This window comes from Hyla sarda, chromosome 4 (genome assembly GCF_029499605.1).
Source record: "Hyla sarda isolate aHylSar1 chromosome 4, aHylSar1.hap1, whole genome shotgun sequence".
NCBI classification, from domain to species: Eukaryota; Metazoa; Chordata; class Amphibia; order Anura; family Hylidae; genus Hyla; species Hyla sarda.
Window position 1 is genome coordinate 276,690,612 of NC_079192.1, and position 27,099 is coordinate 276,717,710.

A 27,099-nucleotide genomic window follows, 5' to 3' on the forward strand; every position below is an offset into this window, starting at 1 on the left:
ATCTGCCGTGCTGGAAATTCTTGTTTACAGTTTGCTGGGTGCGTCCACACCTATCCTTGCATTGGCCGGACATGGAGGTGAGCTGGCTGACTACACCTGCTGCAAAATAACAGATTATGGTGCAAAAAATTAGCCCTCCTACAGCCTGGTATGCGGAAAAAAGAAAAAAAGGCTACGGGGGTCAAAAATGTCAATGAAAAAAATTTCAAAAAAGTTCTGAATTATTTTTTTAATTATTAAAACATGACGGAAACTATACAAATCTGGTATTGCTGTAATCAGGCGACCTAAAGTATCAAAAGAACATGTTATCTCAACCACAAGGTAAATGGCGTAGAAAAGAAAAAACACCAAATTTGCTAAATTATCTATTTCACTTAACTGATTATATATATATATATATATATATATATATATATATATATATATATATATATATATATATATATATAAATAAATTATACATTTTTTTTGGGTGAGAGAATGTTATTGAAAAATGAAAAGGTATCATTATAGTAGGTAGTTATGGCTATTATAGGGCGAGGAGGAAAAAATGAGTGTAAAAGCGAAAATTGGTCCTGACAAGTGGATCATCGTGAGGGACAAGTAGATTTTGCTCCGTTTTTTTACTAAATTTCCACACCCTTGCACTACATACATCAGGGGAGAACCTGGTTGTTTTGGTAACCGCTACCCTTTGCCTTTATATTAGTTCTTATAAACCAATAAGCTGTCACAAGAGCTCAAGTTGGTGAAGATAATGTTGCCAAAGTTATCAGGCAGGTTTTCCAGATTTTGTCCTTTACAACATTTTGCAGATTAAAGGAAATCTGTCAGCTGTATCTCCCACACACAGGCTTGTAGTGCGGGTGATGCTGTTCAAAACGATACGGCGTCCAGATTCGCCCAGCCGTTCCGCCGCAATTCGCTTTTTCTTTTTATGCAAAGGAGCTCCGAACCGAGCTATGGGCACACTGACGTCATCTTAGCTCCGCCCGGCTCATCAATATTCATAACCCCACATGTGCCATACACTAACACGGGGTTCAAGAGCAGCGGGTTATGTATATTAATGAGCCGGGTGGAGCGCCCGCCTGGCAAAGATTGTCACGCTGACTTAATCTTTGCCAGGCGGGCGCTCCACCCGGCTCATTAATATTCATAACCCGCTGCTCTTGAACCCCGTGTTAGCCCCTAGCTCGGTTCGGAGCTTTGCCCATGACCCAAGGCCCTCATTTGCATAAAAAGAGAAAAGCAAATTGCAGCGGAACAGCTGGGCAAATCTGGACGCCGTGAGTATCGTTTTGATCAGCATCACCCGCACTACAAGCCTGTGTGACAGGACAGATTCATATAATGTTACTATATGGCCAACTGCATACACACACAAAGAAAGCAAAGCCAGTCCTAATATGGGCCATTGACTTTCATTTTCATAAGTAAAATCATAAGACAGGAACTATATGCAAAACCCCACAACAAGGTGTTCAGTGTAATGTGACGTATGGATTGGGCAGAACTGGGCCTTGTGTACTGCTTCTGGTGGAGGATACATTCGTAATGTCAGATCCAAGGGATCCCGACAAACATTGGCTCTCCTTTACCTCCTAATAAAAGTGCAGCTACAGTAAGGCCCTATAGACGTCTGTGTGCTGTGTTATAGCTGGCACAGGGCTGTGGCATGGAAGCTAATATGTATTTGCTGCAGAGTCACTGTGGGATCTAATTTATATACAGTCGTTGTTGTCCACCCATACCTGACCCAGTAAGCTATAGTACACAGGTTGGAACAAGTAGCCATTTACTAATGTGCTATTACTGTGGATACCAGGCACATGCTGTTTTGATGCGGTTTTTGGAGCCCAGAGTGGATCTCTTAGAGAGAACTGACTTAGAAAAGGGGATTACAATGAAGCCAGAAATGTGCGCAGCTCACAGCTAAAATGTCCGAGGTTAATGTGGTTAATTACCCAACGATCTAAATAGAAATAATCACACCTAAAGGACACCACCATTACAAATGGTGCATAATAATAGGAAGATAAAAGACTGTGCTTCAATTTCATATAATATTTATAAAAAAAAAATAAAATAGACATATAATAATAAAACAAGCACTAATAACAATATCCTTCCGCTGGGCCCCAGTGCTAGGGAAATGAAATGAATACCGCACTGTTACATGGAAATACAATGATCATATAGCTAGTAAATAATGGCATTAGATGTTATACTTCCACATTATTACTGTATATTACCTATGATGCAGGATATTAATAATGTGGAAGTATAACAGCTAATGCCATTATTTATTAGCTATATGATCATTGTATTTCCAAGTTACAGTGCGGTATTCATCTAGGAAGGATATTGTTATTAGTGCTTGTTTTATTATTATATGTCTATTTTTTTATTTTTAATAAATATTATATGAAATTGAAGCACAGTCTTTTATCTTCCTGATATTATGCACCATTTTTAATAGTGGTGTCCTTGAGGTGTGATTATTCTTTCTTAGGTTTGATATAGAAGAGACTACTACTACTCTCCGATGTGCAGACTCATCCTCTATGTAATAAAATTGGCACAGAATTTGACCAGCAGTCCAGTTTTTAGATTTGCAGCATGTCGGTGTATGCCGTAGATATGTTGCAGATGTTCCCCGTTGACTTCAATGGGGAAGTTAAAATCCGCAATGGAATGTTTTCTTTACAGAATCTAAGGAAAGATCTCACAATGTACCATCTGATGCAGATTTGCCACTGCAGTTGTTTCCACAAAATTTAGGGTGCAAAGCCGTAGCATATTTTCCCCTGTGAACTTGCCCTTTAAAGGAGTACGCCACCGCAAAATAATTTATCCCCTATCCAAAGATTAGGGGATAAGTTACAGATCGCTGGGGCCCCCCATGATCTCCTGGACTGGGCCGCGGCAGTCTGGAGGAAGGGAAGTTTCGTCCCCAGCAGAAAGCCGTTGCAGACCCACCCCCTCCATGTATCTCTATGGGGTACATGGAGGGGGTGTGTCAGCCGCCGTGTCATGCGGGGATGGAACGCCCCTTTTCCAGCATACTGCTGTGGCCCCGTCCAGGAGAGCCGGGAGGCCGCAGCGCTTGGACCCCCCGCGATCTATAACTTATCCCCTATCCTTCAGATAGGGGATAAGTTATATTGCACTACAGATGGTTTTAGACTGTTACTATACATGTGAAATAAAAGGTCATGCCGTGGTAGCTTAGAACAGATGGTAACTGGTGGGGATTCCGTTACATGACTGAAATGTAAGTAAGGTTTTCTACCTTATGTCTCTGAGAAGCCTTACAGGCCATATATATATATATATATATATATATATATATATATATAATGCCAAAGGATATGTCCAGCAGTCTTTTATTAATGCTTTGTTCTCTAGTATATTGTATAGGCCAATGTCAGCCTTGATTATTTAGTTTTTCTTAACATTCTACATCTTCGGGCAGTGTTATAACATATAGGTTGCCTTCTGATGCAATGTCTGCTTGGAGGGATCAGATGACACTGAAGAGATGTTGGCATTAGTGATCTTGTAGTGAAGGGTTTATTGAGTTTGTGCTACGAGCACAGCATGGGCTTGGTCCGCATTATCTTCCTCATTGAGGTCACCTATAGAGTCTAGGAAGCAAGCCAAGTTTGTCTTTCGGAAAGTGCCCCTCTCCGTAGTGGCTCTTGAATGTTTTACATGCCTTTTGATAAGTAGAAGTGTCTCACAGATGATGTGCGTCAATTACAATACATGATCTATTATAGTACCTGAAACATTTGCCCAAATTTGAGCACAAGTCTCCCTGAGGGTTTCATTGTGTAATAGGGGAGAGCTATCAGAAATGGAGCAGTTGCCCAGAACAACCAATCAGAATACAGTGATCCCTCAATTTACAATAGTTTCAACATATAATGGTCTTTTCTGGACCATTGTAACTTGAAACCAGACTCAACATACAATGCTATGGACAGTCCAGATCTGTAAAATGTGTCAATACCTGGAAGAACTGACCAATTAGAATGGACATTCACTGGTAAAACCCCTGTATTACTGAAGTGTATGCACTGACTGGCTGGTAAGGCCCCCTACAGTACAGGGAGGTATCACATGTTCTGTACTCTTTACCTGTTCCAGGGTTAGCTGCTCCTTTGGACACCAGGTTAGGGCGACTCCATGTTACTTTTTTATTACATTGTGTATTCTGTACAAAACCCTGAAGAAGCTCCTGTCCTCTACATAGACCAGCATTTCCCAACCAGGGTGCCTCCACCTGTTGCAAAACTACAACTCCCAGCATGCCCGGACAGCCTTCGGCTGTCCGGGCATGCTGGGAGTTGTAGTTTTGCAAAAGCTGAAGGCACCCTGGTTGGGAAACACTGACATAGACAATGATTTACAGCTCCCAGCAGATCTTTCTTACTTTTTATATGGAAGGACTTGCTTTATCTGTATTAGTTATCTACTTATTTTTCTTTAAAGGGGTATTGCAGGAAAAACATTTTTTTATATATATATCAACTGGCTCCAGAAAGTTAAACAGATTTGTAAATTACTTCTATTAAAAAATCTTAATCCTTTCAGTACTTATGAGCTTCTGAAGTTAAGGTTGTTCTTTTCTGTCTAAGTGCTCTCTGATGACACGTGTCTCGGGAAATGCCCAGTTTAGAAGCAAATCCCCATAGCAAATCTCTTCTAAACTTGGCAGTTCCCGAGACAAGTGTCATCAGAGAGGATTTAGACAGAAAAGAACAACCTTAACTTCAGAAAGCTCGTAAGTACTGAAAGGATTAAGATTTTTTTTTTTAATTTACAAATCTGTTTAACTTTCTGGAGCCAGTTGATATATATAAAGTTTTTCCTGGAATACCCCTTTAATCCTCACATTTTCCTATTTTTGGATGACATTTTGGGGGCTTCAGAACCAATTACCAGGTTTCCATAGAGTTATGGTCTCAACATACGATGGTTTCAACATACAATGGTCATCCTGGAGCCTATTAATATTGTAACTTGAGGGACCACTGTACTGCTGCCGTTCCGAACAACGACTACTAGAATCTTTTTGCCGCTATAGTTTGCTGTTCCTCTTTTTCTTTCCATTATCTACTACTATTACTAGATTTTTCTCTAGGGTATAAGAATTGTTTGTGAAATCTCAGAACTGATTCAGAATGCTTCTTGATGTCTCGTTTTATGTGTGTAAGGGTTGGTTCACGTCATGGTTTTTTTCCCCATTGAGTAGTGTGTACACCAGGGAAAACTGACAATTTAACACATTAATTGAAGGCTGTGACGGATGCCTAACAGGGGCATCCGATACCCGTAGGCTAATATGGCACATGTTTATTGATACCTTGTGAGCTTTTTCATGGCCTATTTGTTATGGCCAATGCAAACTATGGAATTTCTGCCACCTGAAATTTTGGTGCGGCAACCTTTAGTTCTCATCGCTGTGCACACTGCAGAATTTCCAATGCCAGACTCAGACAAACGAATGAATATGTTCATTCTTTCAGTGGAATACCGTGTGAAACTGCATTGCCTTCAATGGGGACGGACGGGTCTGCCCGGTCATGGCACCAATTTATTATGGCGCCTCCTGTTGCAAGCATAACGTCTGCCTGGAATGTCTGCCTGATAGAGCAGGAGGTATTCTCTTTTAAAAGCTCTTCACTTTCAGGATTGTATCCTCCCTTTTTGGTCGCCATGCTCAGAGCTGAAGTATTGGAGAGACTTGTTGAGCCTTTTTTAGAAGCACACTATGTATGTTGGGGCAGAGACTCACAAGGAGGGCAGAGCTTGGGTAAGAGTTCTCAGAACTGCCTGGGGGGATTAGATTGATGTAATCCTGTGGTTCACAGGAAGTCACCAACACAAGAGACCAACATCCTGGGTACACAGTACTGCATTTACTGGACTGGTGGTGTAGGTGGTGATCACATGACCCAGCTCCAGTTATGTATGGATACAGCTGGGCTGGAATGAAACAGATGCCACTACAGGTGTGTTCCTTAACTTGACTGTTAGAGCCAGTGTTATAAGCTAGGGTGCTTGCTTTTTTTTTTTTTTTTTTTTTTTTTTTTTTTTTTTAATAAAGTCTGCTATTAAATCTTACTGTATTTAATTTGTTTTATTTTGTAGGAAACCCAGCGCCTAATGGCAGAGCCAGTTCCTGGGATAAAAGCTGAGCCAGATGACTGCAATGCACGATACTTTCATGTTGTAATTGCGGGTCCACAGGATTCACCCTTTGAAGGAGGGACATTTAAACTTGAATTATTCCTTCCTGAAGAGTACCCAATGGCAGCTCCTAAAGTACGCTTCATGACCAAAATCTATCACCCCAATGTAGACAAGCTGGGAAGGATATGTTTAGATATCTTGAAAGGTAAGACTACTAATTTGAATCCCACTACTGCACAATCCTTTATCCATTGCCATTGTATGGTACCTTCAACCTGTTTGGGACCAAGGGCATATGGGTACGGCCTTGCGCCCTGGTACTTAAGAACCAAGAGCGTACGTGTACACCCGTGGAAATTTCAATCCCTGTGCTAGCCGGACGGGGATCGGACCAGGAAGCCTGCTGAAATCATTCAGCAGGCATCCCGTGCAAATGCCCGGGGGGGGGGGGGGGGGGGGGTTCAATTCAGATCAGCGTTTCCGGGCTGATCGGCTCTCTGATGGCCCAATAGCCTGGAAAATGGGGATGTTCAGGGCTGTCAGAGACATGGACAAGGGTTTACAGCAAGTTTAAATAAAAAAACGTCTTCAGCCTCCAGCTGTTGCAAAATAAAAACTCCCAGTATTGACTGACAGCCATTGACTGTCCAGGCATGTTGATGAGTTTTGCAACAGCTGGAGGCACCCTGTTTGGGGAAAACTGACGTACAGTATTTTTGGTGGAGGAGGCAAGTGTAACGTTTGCTTCCGGGTACACCCCAATGAAAATCCCTAATATAGGCCTCAAATGCGCATGGCGCTCTCTCACTTCAGAGCCTTGTTGTATTTTAAGGCAACAGTTTAGAGCCACACATGGACTATTTTCGTACTCAGGAGAAATTGCTCTACAAATTTTACGGGGCTTTTTCTAATTTTACCCATTATGAAAAGGAAAAGTTGGGGTCTACACCAGCATGTTTGTGTATAAAAATTATTTTTTTTCCCACTAACATGCTGGTGTTTCCCCATACCTTTTATTTTCACAAGAGGTAAATTGGGGGGGGAGAAAGACCCCCAAAACTTGTGACACAATTTCTCCCAAGTACAGAAATATGTGGGCGTAAAATGCTCTGCTGCAGCACAACAAGGCTCAAGAGTGAGAGCGCACTATGTACATTTGAGGCCTAAACTGGTGATTTGCACAGGGGTGGCTGCTGGTTACAGCGGTTCTGACATAAGCGCAAAAAATGAACACCCACATGTGACCCCATTTTGGAAACTACACCCCTCACAGAACGTAACAAGGGGTGCAGTGAGTATTTACACCCCACAAGTGACTGACAGATTTTTGGAACAGTGGTCCGTGAAAATGAAAAATTTAATTTTTCACTTGCTCAGCCCACTGTTCCAAAGATCTGTCAAACGCCAGTGGCGTGTAAATGCTCACTGCACCCCTTTTTACGTTCCATGAGGGGTGTAGTTTCCCAAATAGTATGCCATGTGGGGTGTTTTTCGCTTTTCTGGCATCATGGGGGCTTCCTAAATGTGACATGCCCCCCAAAAACCATTTCAGCAAAATTTGCTTTCCAAAAGCCCAATGTCGCTCCTAAAAAAATATGGGTCTACAAGAACATGTTAGTGTAAAAAAAATGAAGATTTAGAATTTTTGCCTCCACTTTGCTGCTATTCCTGTGAAACATCTAAAGGGTTAATAAACTTTCTGAATATCAATTTGATTACATTGAGGGTTGCAGTTTTCATAATGGGGTCCATTATGGGGTATTTCTAACATAAAGACCCTCAAATTCACTTCAAAACTGAACAGGTCCTGGAAAAATTCAGATTTTGAAATTTACTTGGAAAATTGCTGCTATACTTTGAAGCCCTCTGATGTCTTCAAAAAGTTAAAACATGTAAACTTTATGATGCAAATATAAAGTAGACATATTGTTTGTGAATCAATATATCATTTATTTGGTACCGTATATACTCGAGTATAAGCCGACCCGAGTATAAGCCGAGGCCCCTAAGTTCAACCCAAAATCCCAGGAAAAGTTATTGACTCGAGTATAAGCCTAGGGTGGGAAATACATCATCCCCCCCTGTCATCATCCAGACCCCCGTCATTAACATCCTCATCATCATCATCACCCTGTCATCATCCAAACCCTCATCATCATCACCTGTCATCATCCCCTTGTCATCATCCCACACCACCCCTTCATCATCCCCTTGTCATCATCCCCACCCCCCTTCATCATCCCCTTGTCATCATCCCACACCCCCTTGTCATCATCCCCTTTCATCATCCTACACCCCCCTTCATCATCCTCTTGTCATCATCCGCCCTCAGTGGTCTTCAACCTGCGGACCTCCAGAGGTTTCAAAACTATAACTCCCAGCAAGCCCGGGCAGCCATCGGCGGTCCGGGCTTACTGGGAGTTGTAGTTTTGAAACCTCTGGAGGTCCGCAGGTTGAAGACCACTGCGGCCTTCGACATCATCCAGCCCCCTCTTACCCCCTTTAGTTCTGTACAGTACTCGCCTCCGCTCGGCGCTGGTCCGGTGCTGCAGGACTGTCCGGTGGGGAGGTGGTCCGGTGGGATAGTGGTTCCGGGCTGCTATCTTCACTGGGGAGGCCTCTTCTAAGCTCTTCGGGCCCAGAATAGAGGCGTTGCCTTGACGATGACGCAGAAGTACGTTGGTAATGAACGTACCTCTGCGTCTTCGTCAAGGCAACGTGACTATTCTGAGGCCGGGCCCGAAGCGCTTAGAAGAGGCGCCCCCGGTGAAGATAGCAGCCCGGAACCACTATCCCACCGGACCACCTCCTCTCCGGACAGTCCTGCAGCACCGGACCAGCGCCGAGCGGAGGCGAGTACTGTACAGAACTAAAGGGGGTGAGAGGGGGCTGGATGATGTCGAAGGCCGCAGTGGTCTTCAACCTGCGGACCTCCAGAGGTTTCAAAACTACAACTCCCAGCAAGCCCGGACAGCCGATGGCTGCCCGGGCTTGCTGGGAGTTGTAGTTTTGAAACCTCTGGAGGTCCGCAGGTTGAAGACCACTGCGGGTGGGGAGTTCACTCGAGTATAAGCCGAGGGGGGTGTTTTCAGCACGAAAAATCGTGCTGAAAAACTCGGCTTATACTCGAGTATATACGGTATGTCTATTTTCCTTACAAGCAGAGAGCTTCAAAGTTAGAAAAATGCAAAATTTTCTATTTTTTTTTCAAGGAAATTTTGCAAGTATCAACGAAAATTTACCAGTACCCTAAAGTAAAATATGTCACGAAAAAACTATCCCGGAATCAAATTCATAAGTACAAGCATCCCAGAGTTATTGATGCTTAAAGTGACAGTGGTCACATGTGCAAAAAATGCTCTGGTTCTTAGGGTCAAAATGGTCTCTGTCCCCAAGGGGTTAAACAGACTTGACAATAACCTTGTTTTCTGTTTGCTCTAGTGTTATGACTTCTGTTTATAATGGGTTCTGTTTGTGACCTGTGTGATGGAGGCCACTTCCACCTACAGATCTTATTGAAAAACAGACACACACTTATACCAACAGACTAAAATGGATTATCAACGTTCAAATTTTATTTAATGACAAATGTGATAAATTTGTGACAAGTGTGATAAAACACACACAAAAAAAGCACAAAACCCAATCCATACTGTGTCCTGTCAGCGCTGATTACCTGTATAAGCTCCTGTTGGTGGTCCGGTGTTTACCTCTGCCGCCAGTCAGTGGTCATTAGCATGGCACATGACTACTGAGGCCGCTGATTGGCTGCAGCAACTGTGCGCCATCCACTTCTCAAAGAGATTGTACATGAGGTGTCAGAGCTGGACCGGACAAGGAAGTATAAATTGTTTTATTACATTTAGAGCTATTTTATGAAATGACACTCTTTTCAAGGAGAACTTCAAGAAGTAGTGTTGTGTTCTTAGTCCAGTAAGTATACATAAAATGTAAAGAAAATGGTACTAAAGGGGCATCGCTGACTGCTATTTCTTTGTATCATTTCATATGGGTCTTTATTCAAACCCCTTAATGACAAAGATCCATAACTTTTATTTTAAAATCTCATATGAGGGCTTGTTTTTTGTGTGACCAATTGTACTCTGTAATGACAGGTAAAAAATTTGTGGGGAAAGCGAAAAAATGCAATTTTGCAAGATTTGGAGGGATTTATTTTAATGCACTTTACGGTAACAATGACGTACTCATTATTCTGTGGGTTAATACGATGAAAATTAAACCTATGGTTACATGCTTTATATTGTACTGCTTTAAAAAAAAAAAAAAAATTTCCATATTTTGACCACCTATAACTTGAATGCTGAGGTCCACCATTACCAGTGGGTCCCTGGCTGCTGATAACCGTTATGTACCAGGGCATTAGGATATACATTTACATCCATTGTCCTTTAGGGGTGAAACAATGTTTATTCTCTGACACATTCCTCTTATCTGTTGTGTAACATTACCTGCAGGAAGAGAGGGCATGTTGTGACCAGGGAGCAGTATGCTAGAATACATTGGAACTCCTGCTTTCCTACACTCCTTGTATAAAGACGAATGAGGGTACAGTAACTGCATGACAAAATAGTACACGCTGACATGCCCTCATTTCTGTGCCTATAATTGTAGAGGGGCACAGACATGGCATTGATGTAGAGGAATGTATCTTACAAGGAGTGCCTCTTTGGCAGGAAATGTCTTGCATATAACAAGTGCTTTTCTTTAGAGCATGTCAGTACAGTGATCCCTCAACTTACAATGGCCTCAACATACAATAGTTTCAACATACAATGGTAATTTCTGGACCATTGTAAGTTGAAACCAGACTCAACATACAATGTACAGACAGTCCAGATCTGTGAAATATGTCAATGGCTGGAAGAACTGACCAATCAGAATGGGAATTCACCTGTATTACTGAAGCGTATGCACTGACAGATGTCTGGTAGTGCCCTCTACAGTGCAGGGAGGTATTACATGTTCTGTACTCTTTACCTGTACCAGGGTTACCTGCTCCTTTGGACACCAGGTGAGGGCGACTCCATGTTTCTTTTTTAGGACTATGTTGTCCTCTACATAGACCAGTGTTCCCCATGCAGGGTGCCCCCAGCTGTTGCAAAACTACAACTCCCAGCTTGCCCGAACAGCCTTTGGCTGTCCGGGCATGCTGGGAGTTGTAGTTTTGCAACAGCTGGAGGCTCCCTGCTTGGGAAACACTAACATAAACAATGATTTGCAGCTCCCAGCAGATCTTTCTTACTTTTCTATGTAAGGACTTGCTTTATCTGTATTAGTTATCTACTTATTTTTCTTTTTCCTCTTTTTGGATGACATTTTGTGCCTTTAGAACCAATTACCAGATTTCCATAGAGTTCTGGTCTCAACATACAATGGTCGTCCTGGAACCAATTAATATTGTAACTTGAGGGACTACTGTAGTTCACCCTGCTAACTTATCTCCCTTACAGCACCACATACTTGATGGTTGCAGTCAGATATCAGTGGCCTGTTCAGCAAAAGGCAGAAATGGTGACCACCTACTGTACACTAGGCACATGTGTACATGTGGGGGAGACTTATCAACCTTTTGCAGAGCAGTAAAGCAGTTCCCTATAGAAAGCATTTTTCTTTGTTCTAGAAGCAGACAGGTATATGAAAGGTACCATGTGTCTTCTCGCTCTAATAGTGTCAGCAGTTTGAAACATGAATTACAGATTCCCTTTAAGGCTAGGTTCACACTGCAGCATCTCCAGCCAGACAAATTCTGACCGGAGATTCCAAGTGCGGCCAGCTAGTACCACACAGACATTGCCTTCCCCATAGAGGATAATGTCTCCCGCGTGGATTAGGTCTACAGAATGACGGAGTATGTTCTTTTGGTGGTGGAATATCTGCCGCTGAAATTCCGTAGTGTGGACTGCAGTGGAATCCCATTGACAACAATTTCCGAGTATAAAATCTAAGCCGAATTTCACTTGTAATATCATAATGTGAACCTAGCCTAAGGGGTTTGTGTACAGTTAGTCTATAATGTATAATGTTTATCAGACTTGTCTATTAGGATTGATTTGTGTGATCACTGTCACTTTTAAATGGGCACTGTCAGGTATAAAAACTTTTTGTATGTTGTACATCTAGGCAAAACAATAGTTTTTCTATTATAATACTTTAAAAAAAAAATGTTTACATTTCCTTAAAGAGAGCAGCCTTTTCAAAATCCCACCACTAGGGGTCCCCATACCTCCTGGGACTCTGAGTCCCACAGCAGCATGAAGTGTGTCCAAGGGTCATGGACACGAGATGGCTGATTGACAAAGCTGCAGGAGGAACACAGCCTGCGGCAACACTACTGTAACAGAGTTTTACCAATCATGTGCCTCCAGCTGTTGCAAAACTACAACTCCATGCATGCCTGGACAGTCAAAGATGTCTGGGCATGCTGGGAGTTGTAGTTTTGCAAAAGCTGTAGGCACAGAGCTGAAGGCAACACTTCTGCAAAAATGAGTTATCCAAACACAGTACCTCCAAGTAGTGCTGGGCGGTATACAGATTCATGCCAAATACCTGTGTGTGTGTGTGTGTGTGTGTGTGTTTATTTTTTTTTTTCTGTACGATATGAATTTTTCCCTATAACACAATACCGGTCGGGACCCTTCCCCCCCCCCCCCCCCTCGAATGAATGAACTATCAGCTGCAGTGCTGTCCCCACATCAAGGGACTAATCATGTTACCCGCAGGCGCTGCTCTCCTTCTCCTGTGAGCCACGGGCGCAGGACTTCTGTTCGGAGAACGGAAGCTGTCACCTCCCCCTGGAAGCGCAGAAAGCCAGTGGGCTACGGGCGCTGCAGAAATATGTGATTTTCTATGATTACGTTTCCTTTAAGGTCTATAGTAGTTAAAGAAGTACTGGTAAAATGTAAGAAATGTTCCATTTTGTCAGATATTGCACATGCTGAGAGATGAGCAGCTGTTTATTTTGTATGAAGTAGTAGGGGCTATGTGGCAAGTCCAGCTTCTCAGCCCAGTATGCTAATGCTATATGAAGAGTGTTTCCTGGTATGTGCTCTTCAGCAAAAATAAACAAGACATTTATAAGATTCCTTACAGTTACTTGAACTGCATTATGCCTGATCTTAGTGAGGGCTGAAACTATCCTGGTAACAGTCATGTGTTATCTCTAAGGAATGTCACTTTGTCCTTTTATTTATATGTAAATATAACATTTTAAGGGTTTTTCCACTAGTAGAAAAACACAATTTTTGTTCAAAAACAGCACCGCTTCTCTCCACTGGTTGTCTAGTATTGGATCTCCGCTCCATTGAGGTGAATGAGCCAATGCTGCAGTACTACACACAACTTGTGAACAGGAGTGGTGCTGTTTCTGCCCCCCCCCAAAAAAGTCACCTTGAATGAACACATTTATAAATAACAGGCTTTGCTTCTATGGCACAGAACCACGTTAATTCCATTTCACCTCTTCTGTGTGCAGATAAATGGTCTCCAGCCCTGCAGATCCGTACAGTGCTACTATCAATTCAGGCTTTGTTAAGCGCACCCAACCCCGATGATCCATTAGCAAATGATGTAGCCGAGCAGTGGAAGACAAATGAAGCCCAAGCCATAGAAACAGGTATTCATTGTTTTTTTTTTTTTTATATACTAGTAACACAATATAGTATTACATAACACGCTGTATACATCTGTTCTTTTTATGGCTAGGTGTATATTGCACTTTACTGTGCTCTAGTAGTTGCAGATGCACCCAGCTCATCTCAAATAAAACCTATATATGTAGATGTCATATAATCTTGTACTTGCAACTACCAAAAGTGCACACATCATTGGCCAGACTAGTGCGATGCACTAGTCTGGCCAATGATGTGTGCACTTTTGGTAGTCCTGGCTCCCCCCACCCGCGTTGGCAGGTGGTGCGGCAGTGCACTTGGCTGATGTGCTGATAACATTGGCTGCATTACATAATGTAAAATATACATAGTTGTAAATGGCATGGAGCAGGAAGGGTGTAACCTCTTGGTGACACACGTTATATATGTGCAAGGAGCTGGAAGTAGTGTCATAAGTGTAATCTCTCCTGTATTACTGAGCAACAATGAATCATTGATCGCAGCTGAAGTTTCAGACTATTTACTCATTCAGTGACGGATAAACTGCTTGGGTTAAGTTTACATGAGACTTACCTTTTAGGGCCACCTGTGTGTAAGAGATTACACATTCCTCTTAAAGGGGTACTCTGGTGGGAAAACAATTTATTTTTAAATCACCTGGTGTCAGAAAGTTAAACAGATTTGTAAATTACTTCTATTAAAAAATCTTAATCCTTCCAGTACTTATTGGCTGCTGTTTACTACAAAGAAAGTTCTTTTCTTTTTGAATTTATTTTCTGTCTGTCCACATTGCTCTCTGCTGACACCTCTGTCCATGTCAGTAACTGTCCAGAGCAGGATAGGTTTGCTATGGGGATTTGCTCCTGCTCTAGACAGTTCCTGACATGGGCAGAGGTGTCAGCAGAGAGCACTGTGGACAGACAGACAAGAACTATACAACTTCCTGTGGAGCATACAGCTGCTGATAAGTACTGGAAGGATTAAGATTTTTTAATAGAAGTAATTTACAAATATGTATACCGTATATACTCGAGTATAAGCCTAGTTTTTCAGCACGATTTTTCTTGCTGAAAACACCCCCCTCGGCTTATACTCGAGTGAACTCTCTGCCTGTCAGTCCCTTCTCAGTGGTCTTCAACCTGCAGACCTCCAGATGTTGCAAAACTACAACTCCCAGCATGCCCGGACAGCCATCTGCTGTCCGAGCATGCTGGGAGTTGTAGTTTTGAAACATCTGGAGGTCCGCAGGTTGAAGACCACTGCGGCCTTCATCATCATCATCCAGACCCCCCCCCCCCCTTTAGTTTTCTACTCACCTCCCCTCGGTGGGAAGGAAGGGTGAGCTGGTCCGGGCCATCTATGCTGCAGGGACCGTCCGGTGGGGATGGTTAGTCGTTCAGGGCTGTCCATCTTCACCGGGGGGGCCCTCTTCTCCGGGCCCGGCCCAGTGACGTTGCCTCGACGATGACGCACAGGGACGTTCGTCCCTGCGCACGAACGTCCCTGTGCGTCGTCGTCAAGGCAGCGTCACTAGTCCGGGGCCGGGCCGCAGTGGTCTTCAGCCGTTGGCTGTCTAGGCATGCTGGGAGTTGTAGTTTTGAAACATCTGGAGATCCGCAGGTTGAAGACCACTGGATTGACAGGCGGGGATGATGAAGGGGGATGATGACAGGCGGTGATCATAAAGGGGGGTGTTAATGATGGGGGTCTGGATGATGACAGGGGGAATGATGTATTTCCCACCCTAGGCTTATAGTCGAGTCAATAACTTTTCCTGGATTTTTGGGGTGAAATTAGGGGCCTCGGCTTATATTTGGGTCGGCTTATACTCGAGTATATACGGTAACTTTTGGCACCATTTGATTTAAAATAAATAGTTTTCCACCGAAGTTAAAACAATAAAGTGTGTAAAAATTTTCAGATGTCGTAAGTAATTTGAGATCTATTGTTTTAATAAAACCTGTAATAAACCTGTACTTGCCTCCAGCGATCCCCTGTTCCCTCAGTATCGGTGCTCCAGTCTCCAGTGCTATCCTCTTCCTGGTGCTGGTGTTTAGTGGGTCACAGTGTAGCTTAGTGAATCGCTGTCCATAGTGATGTCCAGACAGTGATTGGCTAAGTGGCAATGTGATGTATTGAGCCCCAGTCTTCTTCCTGGTGCCTGAGAGGATCACTCTGGAGACTTGAGCAGCTTTATCAAAAGTGAGTTTTTTTTAATTTTATTTATTTTTTTAATAACGCTGACTTTATAAAAATAAAAATACCCCTGCCAGAGTACTCCTTTTAGGCCTTTAGGCCTAACACTTGTTAGTCAGCAGATCGCCGTACAGCACCAAAAATCATTGTTATTCAGCCACAATCTCCCTCTGTAAGAGATGGTGATGTACTGAACGGCTGCATGACATTTCAGCGATCGTTCGTGCAGTCCTACTCTGACAATAGTCATGTAGATTCTTTTAAACAAACCTACAAGATTGGCACTTGTTATACTGTAAGCAGGCAGCCTGCTGACTGCCACCTAAGTGACATTGCAACAAATTTTTCACTAATTCTTCCCTTTGTTCCTTGCAGCCAGAGCGTGGACTAGGCTATATGCCACGAATAATGTCTAAATTCTTCTTGATCTCCCAAGTGTGCATCAAATCTTCTGTTCTGCCAAGACTTCTTCCTTTTTTGTTTGCATTTAATGGACACAGTCTTAAAAAAAATAAAAATACTGAATAATAAAAAACAAAAACAACAAAGCCCAGACATGGTCAGTCTTTGGTGATTAAATGCACAGTAGCAAATCTCATGTCTTGTCCTAATTCACTGTTGTACCGCATGAGCAGAGGCTGTAGATTATCATTAGCATGTTCAGAAGAGGTGGCACTACCTCTCGATCTCCATTTTGGCATTGAGTTCAGTTTAGGCCCTGGAATGGAGATGTTCTAGGTTAGTTGCATCCTAATTTTTTTCTTCTTTCCCTTTTTAATGAATGGGCACTTTCCTTTTATTGTTCTGTGAATGCAGCTAACCTGAACCCAGTGTATTTGCCTGATGTAGTCTGCTAGTGTAGACAGAGTAGGCGGACAAGCTTGATTGAAGAACCAATGGCGAAATCAGGAGGCCGTATGATCTTGACCTTCACTAACCTCCTTTCTTTTGAGTGTTAAACCTTCCAAAGCTTGTGACCATTTTGTATGGCTTGTCTTGAAAATCTGTATATCTTATGTTTTAGTAAAATATTTTTTTTTGTTATCCTACTTTTGCCTTTGTACAGTTTTTCTTTATTTTTCTGTAATGCTCATGAACTTGACTAAAACAAGAAAAGTCCTCCTTCCCACAAATGTCTTCTACATTTAAGAAGACAACGGTGTACTCCTAGTAACCCGCAAACTTGCAGAATAGTCCTCAGGTCTGGTGCTATTGCAAAATGTGAATTTTATAACTTTACTTCTCTTCTGAAATTATGTCAAGAAACAAGTCTCCATGTGGTGATAAAGCAGTTTCAGCATTTGGGCCTTTATTCTGGTATTATACTAGTACTTTAATAATGTTACTCCCCAATTCCAGTCATACCAGTAAATGCCTATTTCAGAATACCCAGACCAGCGTGAGGCACTCCGAACATTCTATTGGTAGCAAAGAATGTTGCAGTTGTGACTATAAGATTTTTGTTTACTGTGCTACTCTATGGAGTTTTCTGTTTTTCTCATCATGTAGATTCCCTTTTTCTAGGTTTACCGTACATTATAAAAAATAATAATTTGAGACTGTGGTGTCCTTTTCCTTAATTGATTTACACTTATTTGTGAACTGTGCTTTACAAATGCATTCAGCATGAAGATACATGACCCTGCAAAGTATACAATGGGTTTATGCTGTTCCTGTTTTATAGACTTTTTTTTTTTTTTTTTCCCCAGTGTCAGCAAGTCTCCTTTCACACTATATGTTGTTCTGTTTTACAACGTCCCATTAAGAAAACCCTTAAAAACATCCGTTAAAAAATCCCTCCGTCACATATAATGTCCGTTAATCATAACGGGCTATAATGGGTGATAACCTATAATCAAAAAATCCCAGACTTGAATGGGTTTTCTTAACGCGTCTTTAAAATGGAGTGTGAAAGGAGCCTAACAGTTCATACTACTGTAAGCAAAATATCAATAAGAGACGATCTGATGGAAAAAATGTTCACTGTGCATGCAGTAATAACCTCACACATTAACCTATGGGGCATACATCACCACCACTCACTCCCTGTGTGGTGGACGGCGTTGTACCCATACATTTTGCTGTATTATTGAATGTTACTTATGCCCCGAGTTGGCTCTGTCCCAGTTTAAAAGCAAGGTCTTGCGTTCTCCTAAATTGATACCATATGGATATAAGGTCCGAAATTGATTGATAATAAGGCTATATTGTACTGTTATTCCTAGAGCATCCATCAAAGAAAAAGAAAACTTTCCATTCTTCACATTTCAGCCAAGAAGCACTCCTTGTACAGGCTCCTAAAGGGGTACACTGGCCAGCGTTTGGAATTAAATGTTTCGAGCGCTGTTCACGCGCTGCGGGGGTTGGCCACGTCCCTTGTGACGTCATGACCACGCCCCCTCAATGCAAGTCTATGGTAGGGGGCGTGATTACGTCACACCCTCTCCCATAGACTTGCATTGAGGGGGCATGGTCATGATGTCACGAGGGACCTGGCCGACCCCCGCAGCACAAAAACAGTGTTCGGAACATTTAGTTCCGAACGTTGGCTAGTGGAGTACCCCTTTAAATACGTAGTCTGCAGGATAGTTAAGAATATTCCATGCAAGACAAGAGATTGCACATAGGGAGATCATGTCAATTTTTCCTGCAAATGGGATAGCCCTTCCACAGAGATCTTTATTCCCGAACATGTTCAACCCCAATGTAAGACTTTGCAAAGGAACATGAAGTGTAACTGGTGATAAAGGTGTTTTGAAGGGGTCTTCCACAGTGTCTATATGAAAAGAAGGTGCAGGTAGAGCTTTAAAAGTCCATTTCAGAAGGTCTGTGGAAGATGTGGTCTTTGGCTTTGGAGCATGACCCTTTCTCATAAGGGTAGCGTTTTATATTCCTATTAAGGAAAAACTGTTAAAATGTTCTCTGTGCAGTGAGTTAAAGGGCTTGGCCACATAATGTATATTTTTTGAAATGTGTTAGAAGCAGCTTTATATGCTTCTTATATCCATCCATCACTGTCCTCCATTGATAAATGCTGCATATGTGAAACTAGAACATGTGCTGTTTTTGGTCGTGTCTGGTTACAGGCCCCTCTGTCAGCAGCCATGTTCAGGATAGGAGTGCAGTGCAATCCATTAGGAAGACTGCAAGTAAGGGACGGTGCTTTTCAGGGGAAGAAATTGGCACTTGTACTCTGACATGTATATTAGTAAATGGCAAATGCTGTTTAGAACATGTTTGTGACAATAAAATAATATGTCTGATCATTTTTAAGTTGATCGTACAGGGGTTAGAAAAACATAGCAGTGTTTTTTCAGAAACAGCGCCACTCTTGTCCTCTGTGTGTGAGTGGTATGGCATTTCAATTCCATTGACGTAAATAGAGAAGATTCTAATACTACACACAATTTGGGGGACAGATGATGTGCTGGTTTTGGAAGAAAGCAGTTCTGTTTTTCTATTCCTGGATAACCCCTTTACCTCTGAATGCTACTGTGAAGCTAAGTGTAAGGAAATAATAATGAGTGTAACTACAAAGTTGTAGTGGCAGGAGACACTTTTAAAATGCCCAGAAACTGTGTAGTTTACAGCTGAAGCATGCTGTCCACAGAATTGCTGATAGTCCCATGGACTTGCATAGGATGTCTGGCAGCTGAGTAGACCGCCCATGAGAGTTTTAAGTGACTTCTGCCACCACGACAACTTTGTTCTCTTTGTTCTCTAGTTGTTGTGTCGACTTTATGCTTTTAAGAAGAAGAAAGTAATTTTGACTCAAGCCTGAATTTGTAGGAAATAAATAAAAACTGTGAAAACAAAAATTGTCTGGTTTTGCCCAGACAACCAATGACAGCTTAACAAGCTCTTGTAAAATCTGAGCTGTGATTGGTTATGGGCAAAACCAGACAGTTTTTTTTTTTTTCCCCGTCTTTATTGGTTCCAAATGTTTTCAGGTTCATTTTACATACAACATATTTTAGTTTTGTGTTAAAAAAAAAAAAAAAACTTTTTAAAGAGGTTGTAAATGAAAACAAGCCTATCCCTGCAAAAAAATATAAAAAACAGAATTTTAATTTATTTCATGAGATAAGCTCTGTGCAAAAGCCACATGAACCACTCACAGATCTGACTGTAAATGTAAGCTGTGAAGCAGATCTTTCCTTCTCCCACAGCAGGAAGTCTCAGCAAGATTGCAAGCACAGTTCACAACTCCTTAAAGCCGAATGAATGTACCGTATATTCGTATTGGAGGCACTCCACAGGTTTTTCCGACTGTTAGACATTTTTAAAATACACTACTGCACTAGCATTTGATGGTCACCACATCTGTATTTTTACACCAGACTTTTAATTCCCCCCCCCCCCCCCCTAAATTTTACTGCAAGTGGCATACAAAAACTCTTACAGCTTTGATGTCCATCAACATGTGTTTTAACTTACGATTATATTGTTACATTGAAAATAACCTGCTAAACAAGCTACTATCTAACAATGTACTCAAATGGACGTGTCCTGTCCAGACATGTGAAAACCCCCTGCCAAGTGATGTTTCTGCTGGATATAAATGAGGCATATCCAGTGCAGAGTTTGTAAATAAACATTAATGCAGATTTGTAACCTAGGAAGTAGTCTGCTATTGTTTGGATACGTTTCCTGCATGCAAGTCCATATTTTGTGTGATGTCTGACTGCTCAGAGACCCTTATGTTCATGGTTTTGGCCAGACATGAGACGTAACCTTTTCAGAATGCGTTCTTTCATACGATAGTGTCCTGTGAAATGGGTTGAAGTTCTAATTGTGCAGTTTCTCATCAAAATTTCTGTATGTTAATTCTTTAACTTATTGTAACACTTTGTAATGGCTGAAAAAGAATGTACAATAGGTCTTCTCCTATAATGGCATGTCTTAATGTAAGATAACATTGCAAATAAAAGGAAGAAAGTGTTTTGAGTCCTGCATTTCTTCCAGGGTTGGTAACTGCTGTCTCACATTCAATGCTATAGGTAGGATGGAGTAATAGGCCAGGAATCATATATGCAATATAGCATTGCTTTACAATATTTTGATGGAATGCTGCTTAGGCTTCTTTCACACCACCGGCATGTTTCTGTCTTCTGACATCCGTTATTCAGCAAAAACAGGTCATGGAAAAATAGATGCAATAACTGAACATAACGGATGACCATTGTCTGTCAAAATAACGGACATGTTCCATCTGTTATGACCCGTTATTTCATCCGTCGTGCACGGTTATAGTCCGTTATTGTATGTCTGTTGGGATGCTGTACTGAGCATGCTCTGTAGCAATGACGGATCATAAGGAAAGGTGAAAATAATTGGCGCTAACGAATTCTTTGTGAACATTTGTCAGCCATAGACTTCAATGTTAAAATTTTATCGACCGTTATTTCACTGTTCTTTTTAACAGGACAAAAATGAGTGCATGCACCTTCTTTTGTGCCGTCAAAAATAACCAATGTTGGTCATAACTGGACATTACTGATGCTATAGGATGATTAAACAATCCCATTGACGTGAATGGGATTTTTTGACACCTGTTTTTCTGACACAAGTTCATGACGGAAGATTTTGGAGGGTGAAAACGGTAGTGTGAAAGGGGCCTTATTCTGCAACTTTATCAACAATGCCTTTCAAAAACAAAAAGCAAAAAGTTTCTCTTCTGACTACACAGGAATGGTTTGTCAAAAGCGAGCATCCCCCTTTATTTTTCCCTGCTTGCTGCTCTTTTTTCATGCTAGTAGAAAACAGAGGCAATCTACTTTTTGTGGAATTTCTGAAGCTAGCTAGCTGTGGCTTCAGTCCTTTTTTAAGTCACAATTTTTGTGCAAACCAATTGCCGTCTGTATGATTCGGCTAGAATGTATTGTAGCATTGTACTCCCTGTATTAATAAGGGAAAACAAAGCTAGAAATTTGGGATATTTTCTAGCTTGCTAAAGGCTGATGGTAGCCACCACTAGAGGGCGATTGTTACATACAGTAAGTTTATAGTGCACTGTTCTAGTTCACTGGAAGTTATCTTTATGTAGTGACATCCACTCTTCCACCTCTGTGGCAGCTATAGGCAGAAAGAATTTTACCATTTAAAGAGAATCTGCCATCTGTTGAGTTATAGTGCAGGTGAAGTGCTTTAAAATGAAGGGTCGGTCACTCATCTTGGTGGGTTCTGCACAGAGTTTAGACTTTATTATTTTATTCATATTGCGCTCTAGCCCGCGTTCGAGGTGGGTAGCCGGCTCGCCGAGCTCCCCTGCCTCATCAATATTCACTTCCCAGCCCACCCCCTTCTATGACATGGGAGCCAATGGAGGAGTCTAGTGGGGGGGACGAGTGGAAAAACAGGGTGCATCCCCCACAAATTTCCAAATGGGGTTATCATAACAAGCACATGGATTTTTCCTGTACTGTAGGTCTAATGATCCAAACTAGTCTGATTACGCCAAGATTTGTGGCCGTACTACGGATACTAAACTGAATACGCATTACTAATATGTGAATAAGGCCTTGGTGAGGCGGCCATAAGTACTATTTATGTGGTGTTCTTTTCATTGGATAAACCATAGGGCTTTAGAAAAAATGAATCTTACTAGATTGCATGTAAGGTTTACAACAATTATCAATAAGCACCTGTTAGATATTAGGCAACCTAGATAGGTTTCTGCAAAGGGGCGCTATGCTGTTTGTTCGCCACCTCTGTATCTCTTTAGGCACTTTTAATAGAGGCACAACAGCTTGAAGTTGTCGTTTTGCTTTAGCTGGAAAGCCTGATTGTTTATCTTCTGATTGGCATCTGCTCAGACTATGGGAGGAGGCTGGCCTGTTTTCCAGCTGCTCCCCAGAGTTTTAGTGACAGACCTTATGTTATCACTGATAAAGGTTCCATAGTGGCAGAAATACATACTGTGCTACATCAGTCCAAACCATGAGGAAAACCAGCCTGACCTATGCTCCTTTGCATTTCAACCTGGTACCTTCGCTTCTGGTTTTCTGTTATTGACCATGGTTCAATTGTCTACTTCTTGGAACCTCCATGTGTATGTTGGCTTGGTGTTGTGTAGCAACTGTACAATGGGAGTGAAAAGACAGAGGTAACAGGTGGCGATCCTCTGATTTTTATTATATGTGATATCCCAGGTTAATCATTTTGTGCCTTATACACGCAAGACATTGTCCCTCTGCACCCCTGGCCAGGGCATGTGAGCAATTCTGTTTGTAAAGGACCAAATTAAAATACATAATGTGACCACCAAAATATGAATAAAGTTACCCTCCAGTATTCACAACACTATAACTCACTCAAGAGTTATCTCTGATCCCTGCTTTTTGACCTTATGGAGTTTGACAGGAGGGAGCGCTCTCTGCCTCAAAATTGATACAATTTAGGAATGCCAATAGGTTACTATTGCTGCTAGTTGTCAACGTTGTGACCCGATAGATTACTTGTCAGTTTTAATGCTGGAAATACTGCTTCAGATTGCGAAGTACAGTATTTAAAAGCATTAAATATGAGATCAACTGATAGCAGCTTCTACAACCTGTAGGACAAAAGTATTGACATGGTAAACTGTCAAAGGATGTGTTCACACAAACTGATTTCTATTCAAACTAACAGCATTGCCAGCAGATTTTTTTAGCAGCGGAAACTCCGCTATTGAGTTTGAATAGAAATCCGCTTGTGCGAACCAGCCCTAAAAGCAAATCCCAAAAATGTAAAAGTTTTTACTTTAAAAAATTGACTGGTGCCCTCAAAAACATTATTATTATTATTATTATTATTATTATTTTTTATAATTATGAATCAACAATCACAACATTGTGTGTTAGTTTCATTTCATAGCCTTACAGCTCTTCTAGTAAAAAAAAAAAATCCCCACCTGTGATAAATTGCTGTAGAGGATGCCCCCTTGTCTTGGTTACCGGCCTAGGTATAAAAAAAAAGATCATTAGGAAGATCTCTGAACTGTCCATTATTATATTTGTACATTGTGGTTAGATCACCAGTAGAGCTCCTCTACTTATCCCCTATCCTGTGCAAAGGGGATATGTTTTGTTAAGTGTCTGACTCTTGGGGGCGATTGGACCTCCTGCCCGGCGCCCTGGCTCTCCCAGGGAATGGAGCTGTGTTGACACCGCACGGAGTGGTGTCCGACATGCCACCGCCATGCATTTCTACTTCTTGGAACCTCCATGTGTATGTTGGCTTGGTGTGGTGTAGCAACTGTACAATGGGAGAGAAAAGGCAGAGGTAAAAGGTGGTCATTGTAATCATCAGATTTTTATTACTTGTGATATCCCAGGTTAATCATTTTGCTCATACATGCAAGACCTTGTCCCTCTGCGCCCCTGGCCGGGGCATGTGAGCAATTCTGTTTGTAAAGGAAAAAATGTAAATACATAATGTGACCACCAAAATATTAGCCAGAGATTAAGTGCTTGTGTATCTCGGGCTTGTCCATAAAGATGCATAAAGGGGGGGGGGGGTCAACCACCACTTCACATGTACAGCTCCAGTGGTCAGACCCTCCATGATCAGACACTTATCCCCTATCCACAGGATAGGGGATAGGTTGTTAAATACCGGAGTCCTCCATTAAGTACAAGAGTTTCTCTAAACCTCAACATTGAAATTTAACATTGAACACCAAGGAGGACAAGCCGAAAGGTTATGCAAATTGGGGAAGCTGCACAATTCACCAAGATCTGCAAATGATATCATTTTCAAGCACCCAGCTCAAATTTGTTGCATGTGGGAGGGGCTTCAATGGGATAAAAGACTGATTGTAATCAATTTTTTTTCAGCCACATGAAACCTCAGAAAAATTCTGTACAGTATAATTGTGTGATGCCTTCTGTTCATTGACATGCCAGTTATTACCACTCGGAAACAGTGACCGAATCCTTGAACTGAGACACCTTGGTTTATCACTCAGGCAGATCACTGTGCAGGTAAGCAAAGATGTCAGTAAGAAGAAACTGCGCATAGTAATCCATCCTGTATTGGAAGCAAAATTTGAAGTCACCTACTAAGCCTAGTGCGTGGAACAGCATCTACCCCAACTTTTAGAAGGCGCTTCCACAACCTAGGCCTGCAAGCAAGCTTCCTAGCTACAGTCGTTCCTTTGGTCCTCATGCTACCACCTTCAAAGGCTAAGATGGCGCAGACAAAATCGTGTTGACCTCCTGTCACCACAGTGCTACTTATTATAGTATAACACTGCAGCAGGCTCACTCACCCAGCCTGGTGCAAGTAAAGTGAGTAGTCGTGTCCTGTATGCATGACTGTTCACTTGTATGTCAGCTCTAGGCTGGATGCTCTTGCCCAACGACAATTGAGTGACAATTTGTACTGTATACATCAATGCTCAGTATGGTACAAGAGCAAGGGGTCTGGGCATAGACAGTCCCTGTTCCTGTACATAAATTACAGAAACAGGGCCAGCACCCCGGCGATCTGAACATTTATGTTCAGAATGCTGGCTTTGGGTCCCCAAGGTTGTGATGCCACTCCCCCTCAATTAATGTCAACGGGAGAGGGCGTGACCACAGCCATCACATCTTCTGCTTCAAAAATTATGAAGTGTGAATTGGTGGACGGAAAACCCATTGACTAGCTTGTAAATTTTAGTAAGCAGAATTTCTGCCTGCAATTTCAAAGCGAAATTGCAGACAAAAATGCCGTAGTGTGAACCTAGCCTTAACCTTCTTGTAGAAGCTTGTCAGCATAGTTTGACAATACCGATTAGAGATGAGCGAACTTACAGTAAATTCGATTCGTCACAAACTTCTCGGCTCGGCAGTTGATGACTTATCCTGCGTAAATTAGTTCAGCCTTCAGGTGCTCCGGTGGGCTGGAAAAGGTGGATACATTCCTAGGAAAGAGTCTCCTAGGACTGTATCCACCTTTTCCAGCCCACCGGAGCACCTGAAAGCTGAGCTAATTTATGCAGGAAAAGTCATCAACTGCCATGCCGAGATGTTTGTGACGAATCGAATTTACTGTAAGTTCGCTCATCTCTAATACCGATCTCTCAAACTAAAGCTGTGTGCCAGGCTAATGTCTATTTCACATGGACTTATGATGATATATGATGATGTGAATATTGGTTAACCTGTAAATCTTGTACCGTAATTGAAAATTAAATCACATGGGGGTACACAAATTAAAATATAACTTTTAATAAAGACCCTTAAAAAAGTGAACAAAGCCCCACTCAAAAAATGTTCAAAACAATTAAGTCAGGACGACAACCAGAGAGAGGCATGATGATAGATAAGACCCTGGACTATAGGTGTTTTGCAATAAGCCAACAAAATAATTTAACTATTGCCCATCCACATAGGCCTGGGAAGTACCATATATAGGGGAGCAGGGTGGAAATCCCTAAGGTGTGATAGAATCCCTGGAACACCCTATCAGGGAGATGTAGTGAAAACTACCACCTACTCCCACAGGGACCGTCGGAGCACTCTCCCTAAAAAGGGTGACCCCTGCCCGAACTATCCCTTTGACTCACCCTGTTGAATCCCTAAAAAGCAAAACACACTCGTATATTGGTGTGTCGCGTTTCCGCCACGTGGGTGGGTTCCTCAGGGGTTAACCAAATAGACAGAGAATTAGCATGGGAAAATGTGTGGCACAAAAGTTCACAAAGGGCACCAAAAATCTGCTCTATGTACAATCACAAAAAGATCTGAGGCATGAGTCAACCACCATGAAACAGGATATAAAAAACACCAGCTCTATGTTTAGTCACAAAAGGCTGTAGCATGAGTCAAATATTGGGACACTGAAATTAAATCCCCAGTCAGGCAGATAGCATCCTGTGCAATCATACAGTGAGGTTACCACATGCTGATACAGCTTGAGCAAATTGCAGGTACCAAGAAACACTCAGATACAAATGTGTCCCCCCTGACATGGAAATACTCACTGTACCCTTACAGCCGCAGTGGCGGCATCACCTGCTTTGCTCCACAGAGGTCGAGGGCAGCTGACCAGAGGTCATCCAGGCTCCCGAGTGCAGTACGCCAGACTCTTAAGTAAGCATGTC

At 42.1% G+C, this 27,099-nt stretch overlaps 1 protein-coding gene across 1 annotated transcript in view; it reads left to right on the forward strand.

Annotated features, from left to right (window-relative positions):
• Window positions 1-20,972, forward strand: part of UBE2N (ubiquitin conjugating enzyme E2 N) — a 30,073-nt gene extending 9,101 nt beyond the window's left edge. The window contains exons 2-4 of the mRNA XM_056574344.1: window positions 6,166-6,412; window positions 13,700-13,840; window positions 16,407-20,972. Of these exons, the coding sequence (XP_056430319.1) occupies window positions 6,166-6,412; window positions 13,700-13,840; window positions 16,407-16,447 (429 nt within the window). The 3' untranslated portion in view covers window positions 16,448-20,972. The remainder of the gene's footprint in view (window positions 1-6,165; window positions 6,413-13,699; window positions 13,841-16,406) is intronic.
• The last annotated feature ends 6,127 nt before the right edge of the window (window positions 20,973-27,099 follow it).